Below are 17,326 nucleotides of genomic sequence, written 5' to 3'. Positions count from 1 at the left end.
CTTTGCTGTTTTTATTGTTCCGTTTATTGAGACAAACCTTTATTGCATTACTGTCAAATAAGGCAGAACTGCTCTTTTACAGTGGAGGGGGAAAGAAAACAAAAAAGAAAGAAGTCACCTTTTAAATATGATAAAATGACCTAAAAGCTGCTGCTTACTTCTTCTTGGGGTAAAACAGAACTTTTAAGAAGGAACAAAAAGACTTCTTTGAAGACAAACACAATGGAATGCATTCCAGGTGAATCAGCCAATCAGAGCGCAGCCTGAGGTGGAGGGGCGGGGCTTGGACTGCAGTCAAACCGTGAGGAAACAGTACTAGGTGTATGAGAGACGAGTCCGATAAGATGCATAATAGATTGGTTCTGTTCAGTAGGACGTTTCCTGCTCCTCCGTTCAGAAACTCGCAGGTCCATGATGTCATAAACGAGCGACCAGGTGCGTCAGGTCACCTGCCTTCACTGCTTCTCTATCTTTGACTTCAAATGCTCCTTGTATCCCAAGATGCCGCTCTTCCACTTTGTGATGGTTTGATTCTCACACACCCAGATTTCTTGAGCCACCTGGGGAAAATTAAAAAAAAAAAAAAAATTTTTAGGGCTGCAGCTAACGATTTTGGTAATCGATTAATCGATTATTCTTAAGATTAATCTAATTATTTTTTTAAAAGGGGCACAATTTACTGATTTTTCACTTAACTACTTAAGCCATCTTTGTACAATATTAGAAATGCATTGAGATGGAAACAGTTCAGTTCCTTTTTAAAATAATTTAGCATCCTTTTTAAATGTGTTTTATCGTCACCCGGTTCAGATTTACCAAAGATTTTGTTTTTAATTTTCATCTTAAATAAAAAATGTAAACATTTCTTTTCATGGTTTCAGTTTAATTTGTACTTTAACTTCTTTTTAAGCAAATGGCCTTTCTTGAGTCTGTATACTTCAGTTAGCAATCGACTTAGTTGATTATTTCAATATTTGATTAATCACAATTAATCATTTCAGTCCTAGAGTTGGCATTTTAAATCTACAGATTTAAAAATCAAAGGTTTTTTTTTCTGAGTCTGTATACTCTGTTAACGAATAATTAATTAATCACAACTTAGCCGATTAATCATTTTTAAATCAGTAAATTTAAAATCTAAATAAGCCATTCTTGAAGCTGTATACTCCAGTTATCCATCAACTACTGACTTAGTTGATTAATCACGATTAATCATGTCAGTCTTGAGCGATTTAAAACATCCACTCTACTCAAATGTTAGGTTTCAGGTGTCTCGGAGGAAGTCGTACCTGTTGAATTAGCCTGAAGTCGTGACTAACTAGCATCATGCCTCCCTCAAACTCGTTGATTGCCTCTGCCAGCGCGTCGATGGTCTCGATGTCCAGGTGATTAGTCGGCTCGTCCAGGAACAGCATGTGGGGGTTCTGCCAGGCCAGCCAGGCAAAACAAACTCTGCACTTCTGACCGTCTGACAAGTTCCTGATCGGACTCACCTGAAGGGAATTAAAGGAGGTTTTTAGAAATAATGAGACACTTCATGCGTTTGAAATCCTTGAATATGCCTAACTTACAATGAGGCGTTTTGGAAAATGCTTGATGCTGCAGCTACAACTAAATTATTTTAGTAATCAATTAATTGGGTGTTTGAATAAGAAACATTTCATTGAATAAAATGCAACAAAATAACATTTTATTCTAAATAATAAGTGTATGCTTTATTTGTATCAAAGAAAATTACTAATTTTATTTTTTTGGGTTACTGATTTATAAACAAAAAGTGTTTAGTATTTTATTGTTTGCAGAATTTGAACCTGATGAATCTAAAATACCACTTGAGTATAAAATTTATCATTTATATTGAATGGAAAATGTATATTTTCAGAACAGTTTTGGCTTAATTACTGCTTTATTCTTTCAGCAAATTACATTTTTTGAGTTTGTACTCCAGCTAACAAGCAGTACTAAATTAGGTGATTATTTCTATAATCGATTAATCACGATTAATCATTTCACACATATTGAGTTTTGTATAAAGTGCTTGATATTTTATCTGGAGTTTTGAAATAAAGTGGTAAACTTTTAGGAGTCACAGAAAGTCGTGTAATTATATTCTGGTTAAGCATTTAATTTGAGTAAATTAGATAACCTGATCGGTGTAATGAATATTTATTATTCCCAATGGCTCGATGAGCTATTGATCTGTGTAATTTAATATTTGAAAGTGATTGAAATTGGGGGATTTGTGTTTTGTTCTCAGACCAGTCAAGGTGTATCAAAATTATTATTTTAGTTTTCTTTGTAGAATACGATCACAAGACATTGAAAGCAGTAATAAATGACATAATAGTGAATTTGGTTCATTTTTATGCTTTAGTGCTAGAATTTTATTGAAAACGGTCAGATTTTGCTGTGGGAAAACCGTACGAAGCGTGTTTTTGCTACCTGCTGTTTTCCTGTGAGGCCGTAGCGACCGATGATCTTCCTCATCTCCTCCTTCTCCTTGATCTCAGGGAAACACTTCATCATGTACTCCAAAGGTGAAAGGTCGAGCTCCAGCTGCTCCGTCAGGTGCTGCCAAGACAAACAGAGAACAGTTACTTTACTGAAATTAATATCATTTATTAAAACGGGTTGACCTTTACCTGGTGATATCTGCCGATCTTCACGTGTGAATGTTTGCGGATCATGCCGTCTGTAGGGAGGAGCTGTAAAAAGGATGAAAATCATAAATCTTAGCACTGAGAACGATTCACCAGTTAGTTTTGAAGAAACGGCACCTACCTCTCCCATCAGCAGCTTCAGCAGCGTGGATTTCCCGGCTCCATTGGGTCCCACCAGAGCCACCCGGGTATCCAAGTCAATACCAAACTCCAGGTTTTTATAAATGTGCGGCTAAGATAACATTAAGCCGCAGATTAAAAGGCAGGTTTGTCTTTTTTTTTGGGAGGTAAACAGACAAAAAGAGGTTGTTTAATGTCTGTACTCACTGTGTTGTCACTGTACTTGAAGCTCACGTTCTGAACCATGATAACAGGAGGAGGAATCTTCCCACAGGGAGGAAAATAAAATGACAGCGTCTGGAGAAAACAGGTTTTATTCAGTCCACTGCAGGAAGCTGTGCAGTAATAAATCAGATGCTATGAAACAATCTGATGAAGGTTCAATCTGTGCTGCACCTTGTCATTCACAACTTTTTCAGTCAAGCCTGATGCCACCATCTTCTGCAGCGTCTTCTCTTTGCTCTGTGCTTGTCGTGCCAACTTAGCGGAGCCGTGGCCGAACCTGGCAATGTAATTCTGGAGAAGAACGACAATAAAGTTATTATTCTAAAAAAAAAAAAAAAAAAAAAAAAAAAAAAAAAAAAACACAAGATTGACTGTAGACAATGTACACAAATACTAGACGTTATATTCCAAGTGTATCAGAGACAAAAGAAATGTTTCAGAATCACCAGAGAAACCTTTAATTCTTAACAGATCTTTGAAATCTCCATTTTGGCATAGGACACATGTAGACTTTTTCTTTTTAAATGTTATAGTAGCTGTTCCAGTTCCTTATAGATTAAATGGACAAGCTACGCAAACAGATGTTTGTTCCTGAGGAAAAGAAGATGGAAAATAATTCTCACATTTAACTATTTTCAAACACAAATAAAAGTTAAATGTCTTCAGGCTAGTTTTTATGCCTGATTTGAAAAGTCCGGTTACTGAAAGGCAGGAACATGATTTTGTCCACCAGACGGTGCAACGTTTCCCCTCCATTAAAATCACGCAGCAAAACTTCACACCACACTGAAAAAAAGTGTTTTATATTAAATAATGTAGTTTAAGATTTACTTTAGGAATTTTATTTCCTTCATTTTAGCAACAAATTATAAATAGTGGGGTTATATAAACATATTGAGGGTTAAAAATGGGAATATTATAAAAAAAAATTTAAGAGTAATTTTGCAGGACGGAGCAGTTTTAAAAATGTTTCCTGCTAAAAGTGGAAATAAAATACTAAGAAACATTTTTAAGCTGATTTTGGGAAGCTAAAAAAAAAAATGTTGCCATCAAGCAATGAATCATCTCGGAGCCATTAAAGGTCAACATCCTGCTTTAAATAGTTTTATTGTAGCTCTAGTTGGGAGTTTACCAGCAGGTTTTCTTCCAGTATTTTACATTTAATAAAGAAAAAAAAAAAAAAAAAAAAAAAAAAAAACTGATCGGCTTCCCTTTCCATACTAAATATTAGCATCCCAAAGCATCACTCTGCCACCTCCGTGAAACGCTGCGTTAAAGGCGATTTGCACTCTTCAGGTTTTATTTTGAGGATATTTTTGTAAATAAAGTGATATAAATTAGGCCTTTTGTTTACCTTCATGTGTGCTATCTGGTCCTGCTCCCAGTTGAAACGCTTCATCTGGTTCTCTTCCAGCTCTGCTCTGGTCTTCACATACTGGTCATAGTTACCCTGAACAAATATAGATTTGCTTCGTCACCCAACAGCAGAGAGGCGTTATTAGCAGCAGCTCGTCTTGATTCCTTATTTAGCTCTGGTTCGTTCCAGGTATTCCGACCGGGGTCCAGACCTTTGCTAATTGGACACTAGGCAGCGTGTTCTTACCGTGTAGTACTTTAGTTTTCTCTGATGCAAGTGGATGATGTTGGTACACACGCCGTTCAGGAAGTCTTGCGAGTGTGAGATGAGAACAAGGATTCTCTTAAACCTGCGGAGAAGCAGCAGCAGGTTGGTGAGAAAAACACTAAAGCAGCTAAAATGTTCCAGGTGAGGCGCAAACGTACGATTTGAGCTCCTCTTCCAGCCACACACAAGCGTCCAGGTCCAGGTGGTTCGTCGGCTCGTCCAGCAACAACATGAAGGGTTTGATGAACAGAGCTCTGCAGAAACAAACAGTTAAGGTCATAAAACGATACAAAATCTAATTCCTGAAGCTGAGCTAGCCTGTTTTCACCTGGCCAGAGCGACACGCATCCTCCAGCCTCCACTGAAGTCCTTCAGCTTCTTCTGCTGCATGGTGGCACTGAAGCCGAGACCGTGGAGGATCCGAGAGGCTCGCATCTCCGCCTTGTCGGCATCCAGCTCCTCCAGACGCTCGTACAGCTCCATCAGCTTCTCACACTCCGCTTTAAGGGGAAAGTAAGTTTTAGTTTCAATCATAGCAGCTTTTTAAATGTTTCATATATTCACTCAAATCATCTTATGAAACCAAAACCTTCTCTTGTCTTTATTAGGCCTGATAAATTTGGCTGTTCCCAGAAATTAAACAATAATATTGTCGTTCTGAGATAGTTTAGGAACTATAATCTTTACATTTCCAAAGAACATTTGACCTTGGAACTGAAAAACATTTTAAATTTCCAAAATAAAAATAACTGGAACAAATAAAACGGATTAATCTTAAAGCACAACTGCCCTTCAAGTTGTATTAATCATTAGCTTCATCCAGGCAAAACTGCTAGTTAGGACTTTTAAAATAAATGTTTAAAAAAAAAAAAGCAAACCAACTACTTTGCTCATCAAATGTTTGCAGCAATTTTCAAAATGGCACCTTTTTAATAATCTCTCTCTAAAGGCTAAGCAAACTACACAAATCCATTTAAAAGGAAATTGATTTCTCATTTTAAATCATCACGTGGTTTTCTTGTCGCAATAACAAAATCTGCGATAAACGATAATATTGTTGGTTTGAGACAATTTTCAAGTATTATATCGATAATGGCATAATAATGAAAGTTTGCCCTTTAATTTTATATAGAATATTTCACAAAATATATTAATTATCTAAAATAAAAACAACCAAAACCATAAATAAAATGAATTATGATGTCTCTCTAAACAAAATTGTTCTAAAAAATACCAGAATGATGATTTGTGATGTGATTAATTGATTTATTTCTTATGGAGCCAACTGTTATTCAACGGCTCCAGTTTTGTCAGCTCTTATGTAACTCACAGTCTTCATGAGCGAGTCTCTCCGCCTCCTTCTCCAGCATGATCCTCTGCTCGTCCACCTCCATGACGCACTGCAGAGCCGTCTTGTCGCTCGGCGCCATCTCCCGGGTCAGATGGTAAATATCTATGTGCTCTGGAATGGGAATCTCACGGTGGCCGATGGCCGACAGTAGCATGGACTTTCCTACCAGAGCGAAGAAACGCAACATGACTAATTGTTTTGATTTGGCTTTCAAACAAACTGAGGTCCGAGCTAAACAGTTACCGGTGCCGTTAAGCCCGATGAGGCCATAGCGTCGGCCCGAGTTGAGCTCCAGGCTGGTGTCTGCCAGCAGCTCTTGGCCGTGGAAGGTGAGCGACAGGCTGCTGATGTGGACGTCCGTGCTGTTGGGGTGGGAAGCGAGAACGCCAGTCACGGCCCGAGCCTCCGTCTTTCGCAGCTCGAACTCGTCCAGCTCCTTTGTTAAGCTGCCGACGCCTGAAACCAAAGAGAGCAAAGATGTCCTGCTTTATAGATCACTGCACACTGTTTTAGTCTTCCCAACCAGTCCAATAGTGCCACATGCTTAGATTGATGCTACTCTAAGATATGAGTAAAACTTATTGTGATCACTGCTTTTAGGCTAATTTTAAAGCATGGCTGGTTCTGCTGCAGTGTCTTCTATTAAACAGATCTAAAAGTGGGAGTTGCTAAAATGATTGTCTCAAAACCAAGACTTTGTAGCATCTATAATCACTGAGATCCAGTTGTTTTAGGTCAGACAGATGAAAAACCAACCAATAAATGCTTGTTATTTAGATTGTTCCAACTGAAAACTGTAAATATTATTTGTTTTAGTGATGTGAAAAAATGTCATGTTTACATTTTTAAATCCCAATAGGTTATGTTTATTAATTTACAAAACTATTTCCCCCCACATGCTAGATGTGCAAATAATCAAAAAATTAACCAAAATATCAAAAATCTGAAGAGATCAACACCAAGGAACTAAGAATTAAAAAAAAAAAAAAGTCAAATTACAGCAGCTAAAAAAAAATTTAATTTTTGATAGATCTTTAAAGTTTAGATAGGCATATAAAAAAAGATTAAGGAAAAATTCAATCCAAGATATACAAAGTTAATTTACGGTTAAAGTTTTGTGCAACTAGCTCATTATACTCTTTTTAAATAATGTGCCTCTCCTTAATTTTATGGTATTCCCTCTAAAAGCAAAAGCTCTGCAGACTCTTATTTAATTTGTGATTTTCTAAATAACTGGGTCACTAATGACAGGAAAAAGCCCTGAATCTTTTAAGATTTTTAGGGAGGATACAACTCACTAAATTACAAATCTCAAGATGGAGACATGCATATTGAAAACAAATCAGTTAAGTTTATAAACATCCATATTTAGAGTTGGATGCGACTACTCTGACACATATTTTGCATTAATCAGTCCCACTGGATCTGGCCACAGAGATCTAATCCCAGTCTTCCTCTCACCATTGCTGTCTGCTCCATTTTCTTGAATCTCCGGTTGTTCTCCGTCCTCATTCACTTCCTCAGACTTCTTGGGGCGCTGACGAGCTTTGGCTGCCTCCTTCTTCTTGGCTGCTTTCTTTTTGGCCAAGTCTGACGGCATGGTTACCCAAGGCTACTCCATGGAAAACATAAGAGAGGATAACGGAATGCAACAAAACACATTAACATGACAATAAACTCTGGTTATCTATAGTTTAGCGATTACTGAGGTGACTAAACCGGCATTAGTCATATAAGGTAGAGAGGTCTGAATCAGGATGACTAACCGCTAGCAGAGAACCCTAAACCGGCTTGCCGGTTAAATACTACCCCCATAATTAAAAGGAAACAAGGCTTTTTTTTAATGAACACGTTTCAACAACCAACGTAATTAAAAACGTCGTCTTAAAGACTTGAATAATGGTGGCAAAGACAACGAACGCCACGTTCTGGTTCTTTCCAATCGCGTCTCTAGCATCTATAACGCTTGATTAGTCCGGTTGTTAGCGGCTAGCCGTGCTAACTTTAGCTGTACACTTTGTCCCCGAATAGTTAAATTAAATTCGGCGGTGTTGGCTAAAACACAAAAGATGTCAAACACTAAGAAACATGCGTCAGAGATAAAATGTAAAGTTATTTCTACCGGCACAATACGAAGTGAGCCGGTAACGTTAGCTACACCTGACAGGCCTGGCTGCTAACTCGATTCTAGGCCCAAATTAAACATGACACAGTTCCAAAGCAGTATAACGAGTTTAAAATCAAGCCAGATTCTTTTCACAATAACCGGTTTGAGTTGGGGATTCATGCAGCAGTTGTTAAATTCAGATTGATCTCATTTACCTAATATCTCCGTACCTCTTATGTCGGGAGCACACTGACGTCTCGTGTCCACTTTTTGCCGGGTGGATGTAGCCGCTCACTAAACCGCCAGACGAACCATATATGGTCAAGAAGGGCGGTGAAAATAACAGGACCCGCCCCTACTCGTGGGACTGCAGTAAAAAGTAGAGATGAGAATTCCGGCTCGTTTATGGGATTCGTTGCTTTGGCTCAGCCGGTGTTCTTTCGGATCCCAAATAATTCTTCATACTAATTAATTTTAAATAGTATTCAGTTATTAAGTATTCATGTGTAGAATATCAATAGTATTACAAACAATAATAGCTTTAGCTCATTTTGGATGTTACAAATGACAATCTGACATTTTCTTTGTTGTTTCATAGTGACCATGCATATGAGGCTTCATAATTAACTGTAGTTTTAATGAAGTATCTGACACTGAAATTTGATTACCAACTTCAGAAATACATCTCAACCAACTTTGGATGTTGTAGTTAGAAATCAGAAATTTGGTAACTGTTTTATATGGCTAACTACTAGCAATGCAAGCTTCAAACTGTGGGTTTGTTTCTGTTTTATCCTCTCAAACACCCTGCTCACTATGTTTGAAATGCAGCTATGAATCCTGGAGATCCGTAATATCCTGAGCAGTGGCAGCATAAACGTGCAACATCTTGATTTTTCATTAATTGTTAAAATGGAACTGTGAAGATAAAATTGAAATTGGTCCAATTAGCTATGGTTTCTTATCACCATAAGAAATTGACCCCGAGTACCTTAATCGCCAGTTCCAATAGCAATTAATTATAATTACGTTATAATTTTACAACTTCAAGCAAAGTCCTCAGATTTTGACGTCAAAAGACGTTCTTTGTTTATTTTTGACAGGAGCCGGCAGATCGGTTAGGCTCTGCCACGACCGACACATCAGTTGTGAAATGTGTTTTTCCTCTTTTCCTATTAACAAATTTAAAATGGCAATATTTTATGCTTAAAGGCTTTACATAAAAATTGGAAGGTGTATTTTAAAAAGTAGTGCGACTAAAAAAATAATAATCAAATTTGACTTAGTGGCAATCTTGCTGAGGTTTCTTCACATTCAAAGGTGAAATGCACCTTCCTCGCATTAAGAACATTATGTTCACGAGGATACATGATGACACATATATTAATATGTCAAAAAATAATTACACTTTATTAGTGGGGTTTAATAAAATCTCCTGTTGACAGCACAGGTCTGACAAGCGAGCAGAGGTGATGCTGCAGTAGCAGATGTGCAGTCAGTCTGTAACGATGAGGCTGAAAACGACGTGAGGGACGCTGTTGACACACTTTATGTGTGTGGCACACAGTTTTTCAGGAAGTCAAGAAAGCGAAGGCAGTGGACGACATGTTTTTGATCGCATTAACGTTTTTTTCAGCAGCTAAACGGGACTTGTAACAGCTTCCTGTCGATGATCGTGGAGGTGGATCGACGTGTCTGCACTAACGGGTCGCGATGCTAACTCGCTAGCTTGATATTTCATGTTTGTTCCTCTTAGATGTTATTTTTAAACGTTACAATTTAGACAAGACGGACAAAACTCTTCCTCATTCGCTTAGGTTTTTTTAATAACCAGATTATTGCAACGCGACTTGACTTTAAAGGCTTTCTGCTGATTTAGTAAGTGACTGCTAGCTAAAATGAGTGAAGCTGATTAACAAAACATGGGTTTTATATGGATGGAGGCATGTAGCAGGGAACATGTGAATGATTAACCAAAATAACAGTTTGAGGTTAATAGGAAACAGTTGGGGGATGTCAAGCCATTTGCATACATCTGTTGTTTTAAAGCGGAAAACTTTTGCGTACTGGTAGCTACATAGTTAAAACACATTCAGTAATGATATAAATAAAAGTGGAATCCTGTTAGGTCGTCGCCTAATCTAATCAAACCTGATCTAATTTAATAGTAACAGTAAACTATATCAGTTTTTTTCTTGTTTTATTAAACAGATCTCGTTTTTTTCAGCTCCTACTTGGGTAAAATGAGTCTTAGTTGGCCCGCAAAGCGCTGTCACCTTTAGGGTTTAGCTCTTAACGATCAACCATGCGCCTGTCGACGTTTTTGGCCCTCTTCAGGCCTGCTTTGCCCCTCATCCTGGGGCTGTCTCTGGGGTGCAGTCTCAGCCTTTTGATGGTGTCCTGGACCCAAGGGGACACGGACGACCCCTGCGGAGACGAGCTAGCCAAAGGTGGGCTCTTCCTGGGCAGAAGAGACGCTCAGAGAGGAGGAAGAGATGGAGCTGGAGAGGAGGACTTCCAGCCACGAATAGTTCCCTATCACAAGGACCCAAACAAACCACACAAGAAAGTTCTCAGGTGAGTGGAAAATTCACCTTTTGATGCTTAAAAATACTACACTAGCACCCACATATGAATTCAGAAAACCAGAATAAAATGGTTTAAATTGGCATCAAAAGAAGATAAATTAATATGCATCCACAGTGGAGCATGGTAGTGGCAGAATTATGCTGTGTGGATACAGGTAGCTGGTCAAAGATGATAGGCATAATGAGTGGAACTAAACAAGATACAGCATTGTTAGATGCTGCAAAATCTTGACACTAGAGAGAAACTAGGACTGTTATAATAACAAATTACTGTAATAAGTTATTGCAATAAATGACAATATTGTTTTGAAACCTTTTTCAAGTAATGTAGCATAATGCAAGAACATATTATCAAAGATAATCCAGTTTTTATTAAATCTGTTCAAACTCGAAAGTCTTGAGAAATGAGTAGGGCTGCAGTTAATGTTTATTTTAACAGATTGTTCTGACGATTAATTGATTAATCAGGTAAAAAAATAGCAAATTCTGCTGATTTTTTATTTAACCACTTAAACTTATTTTATACAACATTAGAAAAACATTAAGAAATGCAAGTAAACAAATAAAATTTTATTTCGAATAAGAAAATAAAAATTTTATTGCCTAAATATCAATAACATAACATTCCTATTAGCGATTAGGAGCTAAATGCTCTTTAAACTAGATTTTCTTTACAGAATTGCTGTCAGGTGAAGCAAAACTATGTAATTTGAGGGTATCTGGATAGAAGATATTTACAAAGATTTTAAAATCTTAAATACAAAATGTATATATTTTTGTAGAGTTTTGGATTAATCTTAAACTCCAGTTAACGATTAATCAGTGCTAAATTAGATGAAAATTATATCAAAAATTGGTTAATCATGATTAATCATTGCACCCATAATTTCACAAGTTCCATAGTGAGATTAGTAATTGATTAATCAGGAATTATCATGATTAATCGTTTCAGTCCTACTTGTTTTTGTTTATTTTTCTCGCGGTTCTGGTCTGATTTTTCTCCATCAGAACTCGATACATCCACACTGAGCTGGGCATCCGGGAGCGGCTGCTGGCGGGCGTCCTCACGTCTCGGGCCACCCTCAGCACGTTAGCCGTGGCGGTGAACCGCACGGTCGCCCATCACTTCCACCGAACCTTTTTCTTCACGGGCCTCCGCAGCCCCAAGGTGCCACACGGCATGACCGTGATCGCCCACGGCGATGACCGGCCGGTGTGGCTGATGTACGAGACGGTCCGGCACCTCCACCAGCACTACGGCTCGGAGTATGACTGGTTCCTGTTGGCGCAGGATGACACTTACATGCAGGCTGGCCGCCTGTCGGAGCTGGTGGGCCACCTCAGCGCAGGTCAGGACCTGTACATGGGCAGGGCTGAGGAGTTTATTGGCGGGGAGGAGAAAGCGCGTTACTGCCATGGCGGCTATGGCTACCTCCTGTCCCGCAGCCTGCTGGCGCGACTGCAGCCGCATCTCGACACCTGCCGCAACGACATCCTGAGTGTGAGACCGGACGAGTGGCTGGGCCGCTGCATCATCGACTATCTGGGTCTGAGCTGCGTGGAGGTGCACCAGGTAACAACAACAATGCATTTCAACAAATAAAAAACAGAGCAAAATCTAGATGTAAATTTTGTGACGACTGACAGGGGATGACGTATCGCTACTTTGAGCTTGGGAAAAACGCAGATCCAGAGCGTGAGGACAGCGTTGCGTTTAAAAACGCCTTCACAGTTCATCCCGTATCGGACCCCAACCTCATGTACCGTCTGCATAAACGCTTCAGCCAAATAGAGCTTCAGTGGGCTTACCAGCAGATTCAGGATATACAGGTTTGTTGCATTTTACTTTTAATTTTTATTTAACACCTCCAAAAAGGCACGTGGATATGTTTTGCCCCACTCTAATAGCTGCATGCTCCAAGCAGAAATTCCTGCTTGGTAAATTATTCATCCATGTAAGAAAACAGTTTTGTTCAGGCATGTCAGTGGATTATAATCCTCTCTAAACTCAGAACAGTTAAATTTAATGACTACTTCTATGTTTTGTTTCCCAAAATTTAAAACTCTGACTTTGTAATAGAAATGTTACCTCATCTTCTTCGAAATGTGAGCTTTGACACTTTGAGATGATGATATGACCAGACCTGGGTCTCTTTATTTCATTGCAGCAAGATAACATAACTTCACGGGTCAAAACTCTCGCTATTGAACTGACTAGATTAGGGCTGCAACGATTAATCATAATTAATCGACAAGGAATTGTCAACTAATTTACTAATCGATTAATTGATAACTGAAGTATAAAGGCTCAAAAGACGTCAGTTTGCTGAAAGAACAATATATTCAGATCTGGAATTGAGATAAAACTGTACACAAATTTATACATTTTGCATTAAATGTAAAGAAAAATTTTTTTGTTAATATCTACCCAGAACTCAAGTGGGAAAATGTAGCTTCAGCTGGCTAAAATTAAACAAATATGTAAAACACCTTTTTCTACCCAATTATTTGTTGAATAATTAAAAATAATAAACAGGTCAGGTTTACACTGTACTGACGTTATGTTTCGGCTTTTCGTATGATCCTTGATTTATTCTTTTAGCTCCAGATGCATCTCTTGCTACAAGTAATCAAGCATACTCTAAAGCAGTGTTTTTCAACCTTTTTTTAGCCAAGGTACATTGTTTTAATTGAAAAAATCACAAGGCACACCACCAACCAAAAATGTAAACAAAGATACTCTGTAGCCGCCTATATATATAGTCATTCTTATCAAAGTGTCTTAAATAGGAATCAAATAAACACAAAAATTTATTTTTATCATATTTTACATTTCTTATTTCAAATTGCACTTAACATGTCCACTTCAAAAATACACCTGAACAGTGCCACAACACAGTTGTGTGTGATGCATGAATGTAGTAACACACTAATTCTCTTATTTTAATGTAAAATGCTCTGTACCTACTGCCATCTAGTGGTAAAAAATGACATGATTACGCCGCTAGTCACTACTACAGCAAAGATACTCAAAGATGGCATTATTTGCAGATAATTAATTTGTTTTCAAAAAATCTTTTAAGACCAATTACCGTATTATCCGGACGATGAGCGAAACCCCCCGGAAACTTACATACATAAGCTGCACCGGGCTACAGGCCGCTGGTATCTCTGCCGCTCTCAGTTTCCCATAAGGATCCAGCAGAGGGCTGCGTCCTAATAACTGCTGGATATATTAAGGACGCAGTTCTCCGTCTCCAAATCCGGTTTTGTTCACGCCGAGTTTACGTGCAGCGGCTTTATTTCCCTCCTGTACTGCCAGATTGACACTCCTCAACTTAGAAGCTGCATCATATGAGTTTGAAAACATTTCTCCGTCATGCCTCCTGCTAGCATGTGCTTGTTCTAAATGAAAATTAGCGCGTTCTTCTTTGATTTCCAATTTTGACTTCCAATGATTCACTTCCTGTTAAAGAGCCCCCTGGTGGTTGAAGAAAAATCCACAGAAAAGCCGCATGTTCAAAGTGTAGGAAAAAACTAGCAGCTTATAGTCCAGAAAATACGGTAGGTGAAATTGAATAATTTCCACGGCACACCTGACGATCACTCACGGTACACTAGTGTGCCGCGGCACAGTGGTTGAAAAACACTGCTCTAAAGGAATGATAATTTATTGGAATTAACCTAAAAAAAAATTACTTTGGTATTTAAAAAAAAAATAATAATTTGTTTGCATTTTTTAAAACAAATTTCTAATATTGTTAAAAAAGCTTAAGTGATTAAATGAAAAATCTGCAGAATTTGCCCAAAAGATTTTATCCGATTAATTGATTAATTGCAATAATCAATTACTAAAATAATTATTAGTAGGACTGCAGCTAACAATTATTTTAGAAATCCATTACTCTATTGATTATTCTTACAATTAATCGATTACTAAGTTAGTTGGCAATTATTTCAGTGATCCATTTATCATGATTAATCTGATTAATCGTTTCAGCCCTAGTTTACCCTGCAAACTTGCTAATGAGTTAATTAGATTTATTTGGAATTTAAATAAACAGCAGGTAAAGGTATTATTACTATTACTATTATTATTATTATTATTATTATTATTATTAAAGGTATTATTTTACTTTGGTTTTATATTTTAAAGATTTATTTTTTTGGTGTATCCATCAGCTGCAGATCAGCAACCTGAGCCACTTGACCCCTGAGGGTAAGGCTGGGGTCACGTGGCCAATCGGCATCAACTCCCCCTTCAAACCCAAGACCCGCTTCGAGGTCATAAACTGGGATTACTTCACCGAGGAGCACATTTACTCCTGCACGGACGGCTCTCCCAAATGTGAGATGAGAGGAGCTGACCGAGCCGACGTCAGCGCCATATTGGAGGTCGCCGTGGAGCGGCTCAACGAGCGCTACCAGCCGCAGCTCCGTTTCCGCAAGCGGCGCCTGCTGAACGGCTACAGGCGCTTCGATCCCACGCGTGGGATGGAGTACATACTGGATCTGGCGCTGGAGGCTTTCACCCAGAAAGGTCACAGCCAGGTCATTGCCAAAAGGGTCAACCTGTTGCGACCTCTGAGCGCTGTCGAGATTATCCCCATGCCTTACGTGACGGAGGCAACGCGGGTGCAGGTCATCCTGCCGGTCACCGCCCAGGATCAGGATTACGTGGGTAACTTCCTCGACATGTACGTGACGAACACCCTGGACACCCACGATAACGTCTTACTGACCTTCCTGTTCATCTACGACCCCTTCGACGCCCAGAGAGTCAGCCAGACCGACGTATTCGCTGGGGTCAAGTCGATGATCGGCGAAGTGGAAAAACGTTACGGCGACGTGAAGATTCCCTGGATCAGCGTGAAGACGGAGGTTCCCTCACAGGTCAAGCTGATGGACATCATTTCCAAGAAGCACCCTGTTGACACGCTTTTCTTCCTGTCGAGTGTTTGGACCGAGGTCAACGCGGACTTCCTGAACCGCTGCCGAATGAACGCCATCAGCAACTGGCAGGTTTTCTTCCCCGTCCACTTCCAGGAGTTCAACCCCGCCGTCATCTACCGCGACCAGCAGCCGTCTGCCTCCTCCACCTTCGCCTCAGAGTCTCTCCGTGACGGCCACTTCGACCGCCACGTCTTCGACGAAGCCTGCTTCTACAACGCCGACTACATGAGCGCACGCACCAAGATGGCGGCCGACATTTTAGAGAACGAGGAGCTGATGGAGAGCATGGACGTTTACGACATTTTCGTGCGTTACTCCGGCTTGCATGTGTTCCGGGCCGTGGAGCCGGCGCTGATCCAAAAGTACGTGCGGCGGGCGTGCAACCCGCGGTTCAGCGAGGACATCTACCACCGCTGCGTGCTCAGCAACCTGGAGAGTCTGGGGTCGCGGTCGCACCTCGCCATGGCTCTGTTCGAGCAGGACCAGGCCAACAGCACATAAAACACCGGTCTAATGCAGATAACTGTGGATTTAATCCTCTTTTTTCTGGAAATCTAACGGTACAAAGATGTCAGGATCAATAAAAAAAACAAAAAAACAAAAAAAACAATAATAACAACCTTAACTGTTTACACCTCGCAGCTGAAAGTATCCCTGCTCATTACGGGAACTTTTGACTTTTACTTTTGTACCTTTTGAAATGTGTCACGTCTAGACAGCAATGAATCATAGATGCTACTCTGATTCCTGCTGTTTGCGTTCTCAGCCTCTGAGACGGTATTTATATATTTAGGCGTATTTCAGTATCTGTAACATATAAACAAAGGCCTTCTTTGTTAATAATCATTGGAAAGAAAATCACTTGAGCCATAAGTCTTCCATTGTGGAGCTGTTCAGATACTGGAAACGAGCTGAAGCCATTGGCTGCCTTTTTCTTTAGAAAATGTTCTTTTTTTTGTAAGAGGTATTAAAGAGTAAAATTTACGCACAGCTGCTTGTTTTTTATTATTTGTATTTGTAAATATCTGTATTGAGCCAAAACAACAACATTATTATCAGATATCAATACTGACTTTAGTTTTTGTATATGTGCAGCATTTTCCATTTTCCTTTGCTTTTATTTAGTTATTTTTTCTACACACAGACGTTGGGAGTGTAAGTAAGAAGAGCACTATTTTTAGTCAAGTAAAAATAAAAAGTAGCCATCCAAGAAAGTATTTGATAAAAAGACTTGGGTTGCACAGGTTTTTTTAAGGTCACAAATATGGACTGAATTACTATTTTCTTGACTTTCCAATCCTTTTAGCAGCTTTTTCTGGTTGTGTTCAATACTTATTCCCTGCCTTGAATTCTGAATTTACACATATTTTAAATATATTTAAGATCTGGTGGGAATTTCAGGTCAAAAGACAAAGTAGAGATCAATTATTTCAGAAGAATTGTTTTTGATTGAGCTGGAAAATGGAGCAGAGATGTTCAGGAACCATTCTCTGGTTCTGATGAACATTTTGTTCCTCAGCTCCACGCCCCGCCTTGTCTCCTCACATTAAATCTGAAAAGTCTCTACCCTGGTCCAGACGTGAACCCTTTGCCCAGACGACGGGCCGATTCAGCCAATGATCGCCCCGGCATTAGGTGGTTAACCCCCGACGCTGGGATTGTGGAGAATCCTGAATGCCTCGCTTCATGCAGCCTCAT

At 39.3% G+C, this 17,326-nt stretch overlaps 2 protein-coding genes across 3 annotated transcripts; one reads left to right on the top strand and one right to left on the bottom strand.

Annotated features, from left to right (window-relative positions):
• Nucleotide 1: 1 nt before the first annotated feature.
• abcf2b (ATP binding cassette subfamily F member 2b) lies at nt 2–8,446 on the bottom strand. 2 transcript variants are annotated; one of them, XM_015007215.2, is made up of 15 exons: nt 8,318–8,446; nt 7,442–7,592; nt 6,224–6,436; nt 5,960–6,142; nt 4,958–5,129; nt 4,788–4,883; nt 4,609–4,711; nt 4,360–4,455; nt 3,177–3,296; nt 2,988–3,077; nt 2,782–2,892; nt 2,643–2,705; nt 2,443–2,571; nt 1,290–1,493; nt 2–560 (listed from the first exon to the last, which is right to left on the bottom strand). In XM_015007215.2, exons 2-15 carry the CDS (start codon nt 7,578–7,580, stop codon nt 456–458), a joined length of 1,824 nt encoding a protein of 607 aa, XP_014862701.1. In that variant the 5' UTR covers nt 7,581–7,592; nt 8,318–8,446; the 3' UTR covers nt 2–455. The 2 variants fall into 2 exon arrangements, with proteins under 2 accessions (XP_014862701.1, XP_014862702.1); XM_015007216.2 differs by having other exon boundaries at nt 8,303–8,412.
• Nucleotides 8,447–9,525: 1,079 nt separating this feature from the next.
• chpf2 (chondroitin polymerizing factor 2) lies at nt 9,526–16,618 on the top strand. Its single transcript, XM_015007204.2, has 4 exons — nt 9,526–10,664; nt 11,684–12,248; nt 12,323–12,505; nt 14,858–16,618. The coding sequence occupies exons 1-4, from the start codon at nt 10,393–10,395 to the stop codon at nt 16,127–16,129; spliced, it is 2,292 nt and encodes a 763-aa protein (XP_014862690.2). The 5' UTR covers nt 9,526–10,392; the 3' UTR covers nt 16,130–16,618.
• The last annotated feature ends 708 nt before the right edge of the window (nt 16,619–17,326 follow it).

The sequence above is a fragment of the Poecilia mexicana genome, unplaced genomic scaffold (assembly GCF_051168715.1).
Source record: "Poecilia mexicana isolate PSO_F unplaced genomic scaffold, ASM5116871v1 scaffold_20, whole genome shotgun sequence".
NCBI lineage: Eukaryota > Metazoa > Chordata > Actinopteri > Cyprinodontiformes > Poeciliidae > Poecilia > Poecilia mexicana.
The sequence above is the reverse complement of the archived record's forward strand: the minus strand, read 5'-3'. Positions and strand labels throughout refer to the sequence as shown.

Excerpts from the sequence above, each read along its gene's own strand:
- abcf2b (XM_015007215.2), bottom strand. The coding sequence starts at position 7,580 with ATGCCGTCAGACTTGGCCAAAAAGAAAGCAGCCAAGAAGAAGGAGGCA. Across the intron at positions 6,143-6,223 it reads CATCGGGCTTAACGGCACCG|GAAAGTCCATGCTACTGTCG; the intron begins GTAACTGTTTAG and ends TCGCTCTGGTAG. Across the intron at positions 4,456-4,608 it reads GAAAACTAAAGTACTACACG|GGTAACTATGACCAGTATGT; the intron begins GTAAGAACACGC and ends ATATTTGTTCAG.
- chpf2 (XM_015007204.2), top strand. The coding sequence starts at position 10,393 with ATGCGCCTGTCGACGTTTTTGGCCCTCTTCAGGCCTGCTTTGCCCCTC. Across the intron at positions 12,249-12,322 it reads GCTGCGTGGAGGTGCACCAG|GGGATGACGTATCGCTACTT; the intron begins GTAACAACAACA and ends GACGACTGACAG. Across the intron at positions 12,506-14,857 it reads AGCAGATTCAGGATATACAG|CTGCAGATCAGCAACCTGAG; the intron begins GTTTGTTGCATT and ends TGTATCCATCAG.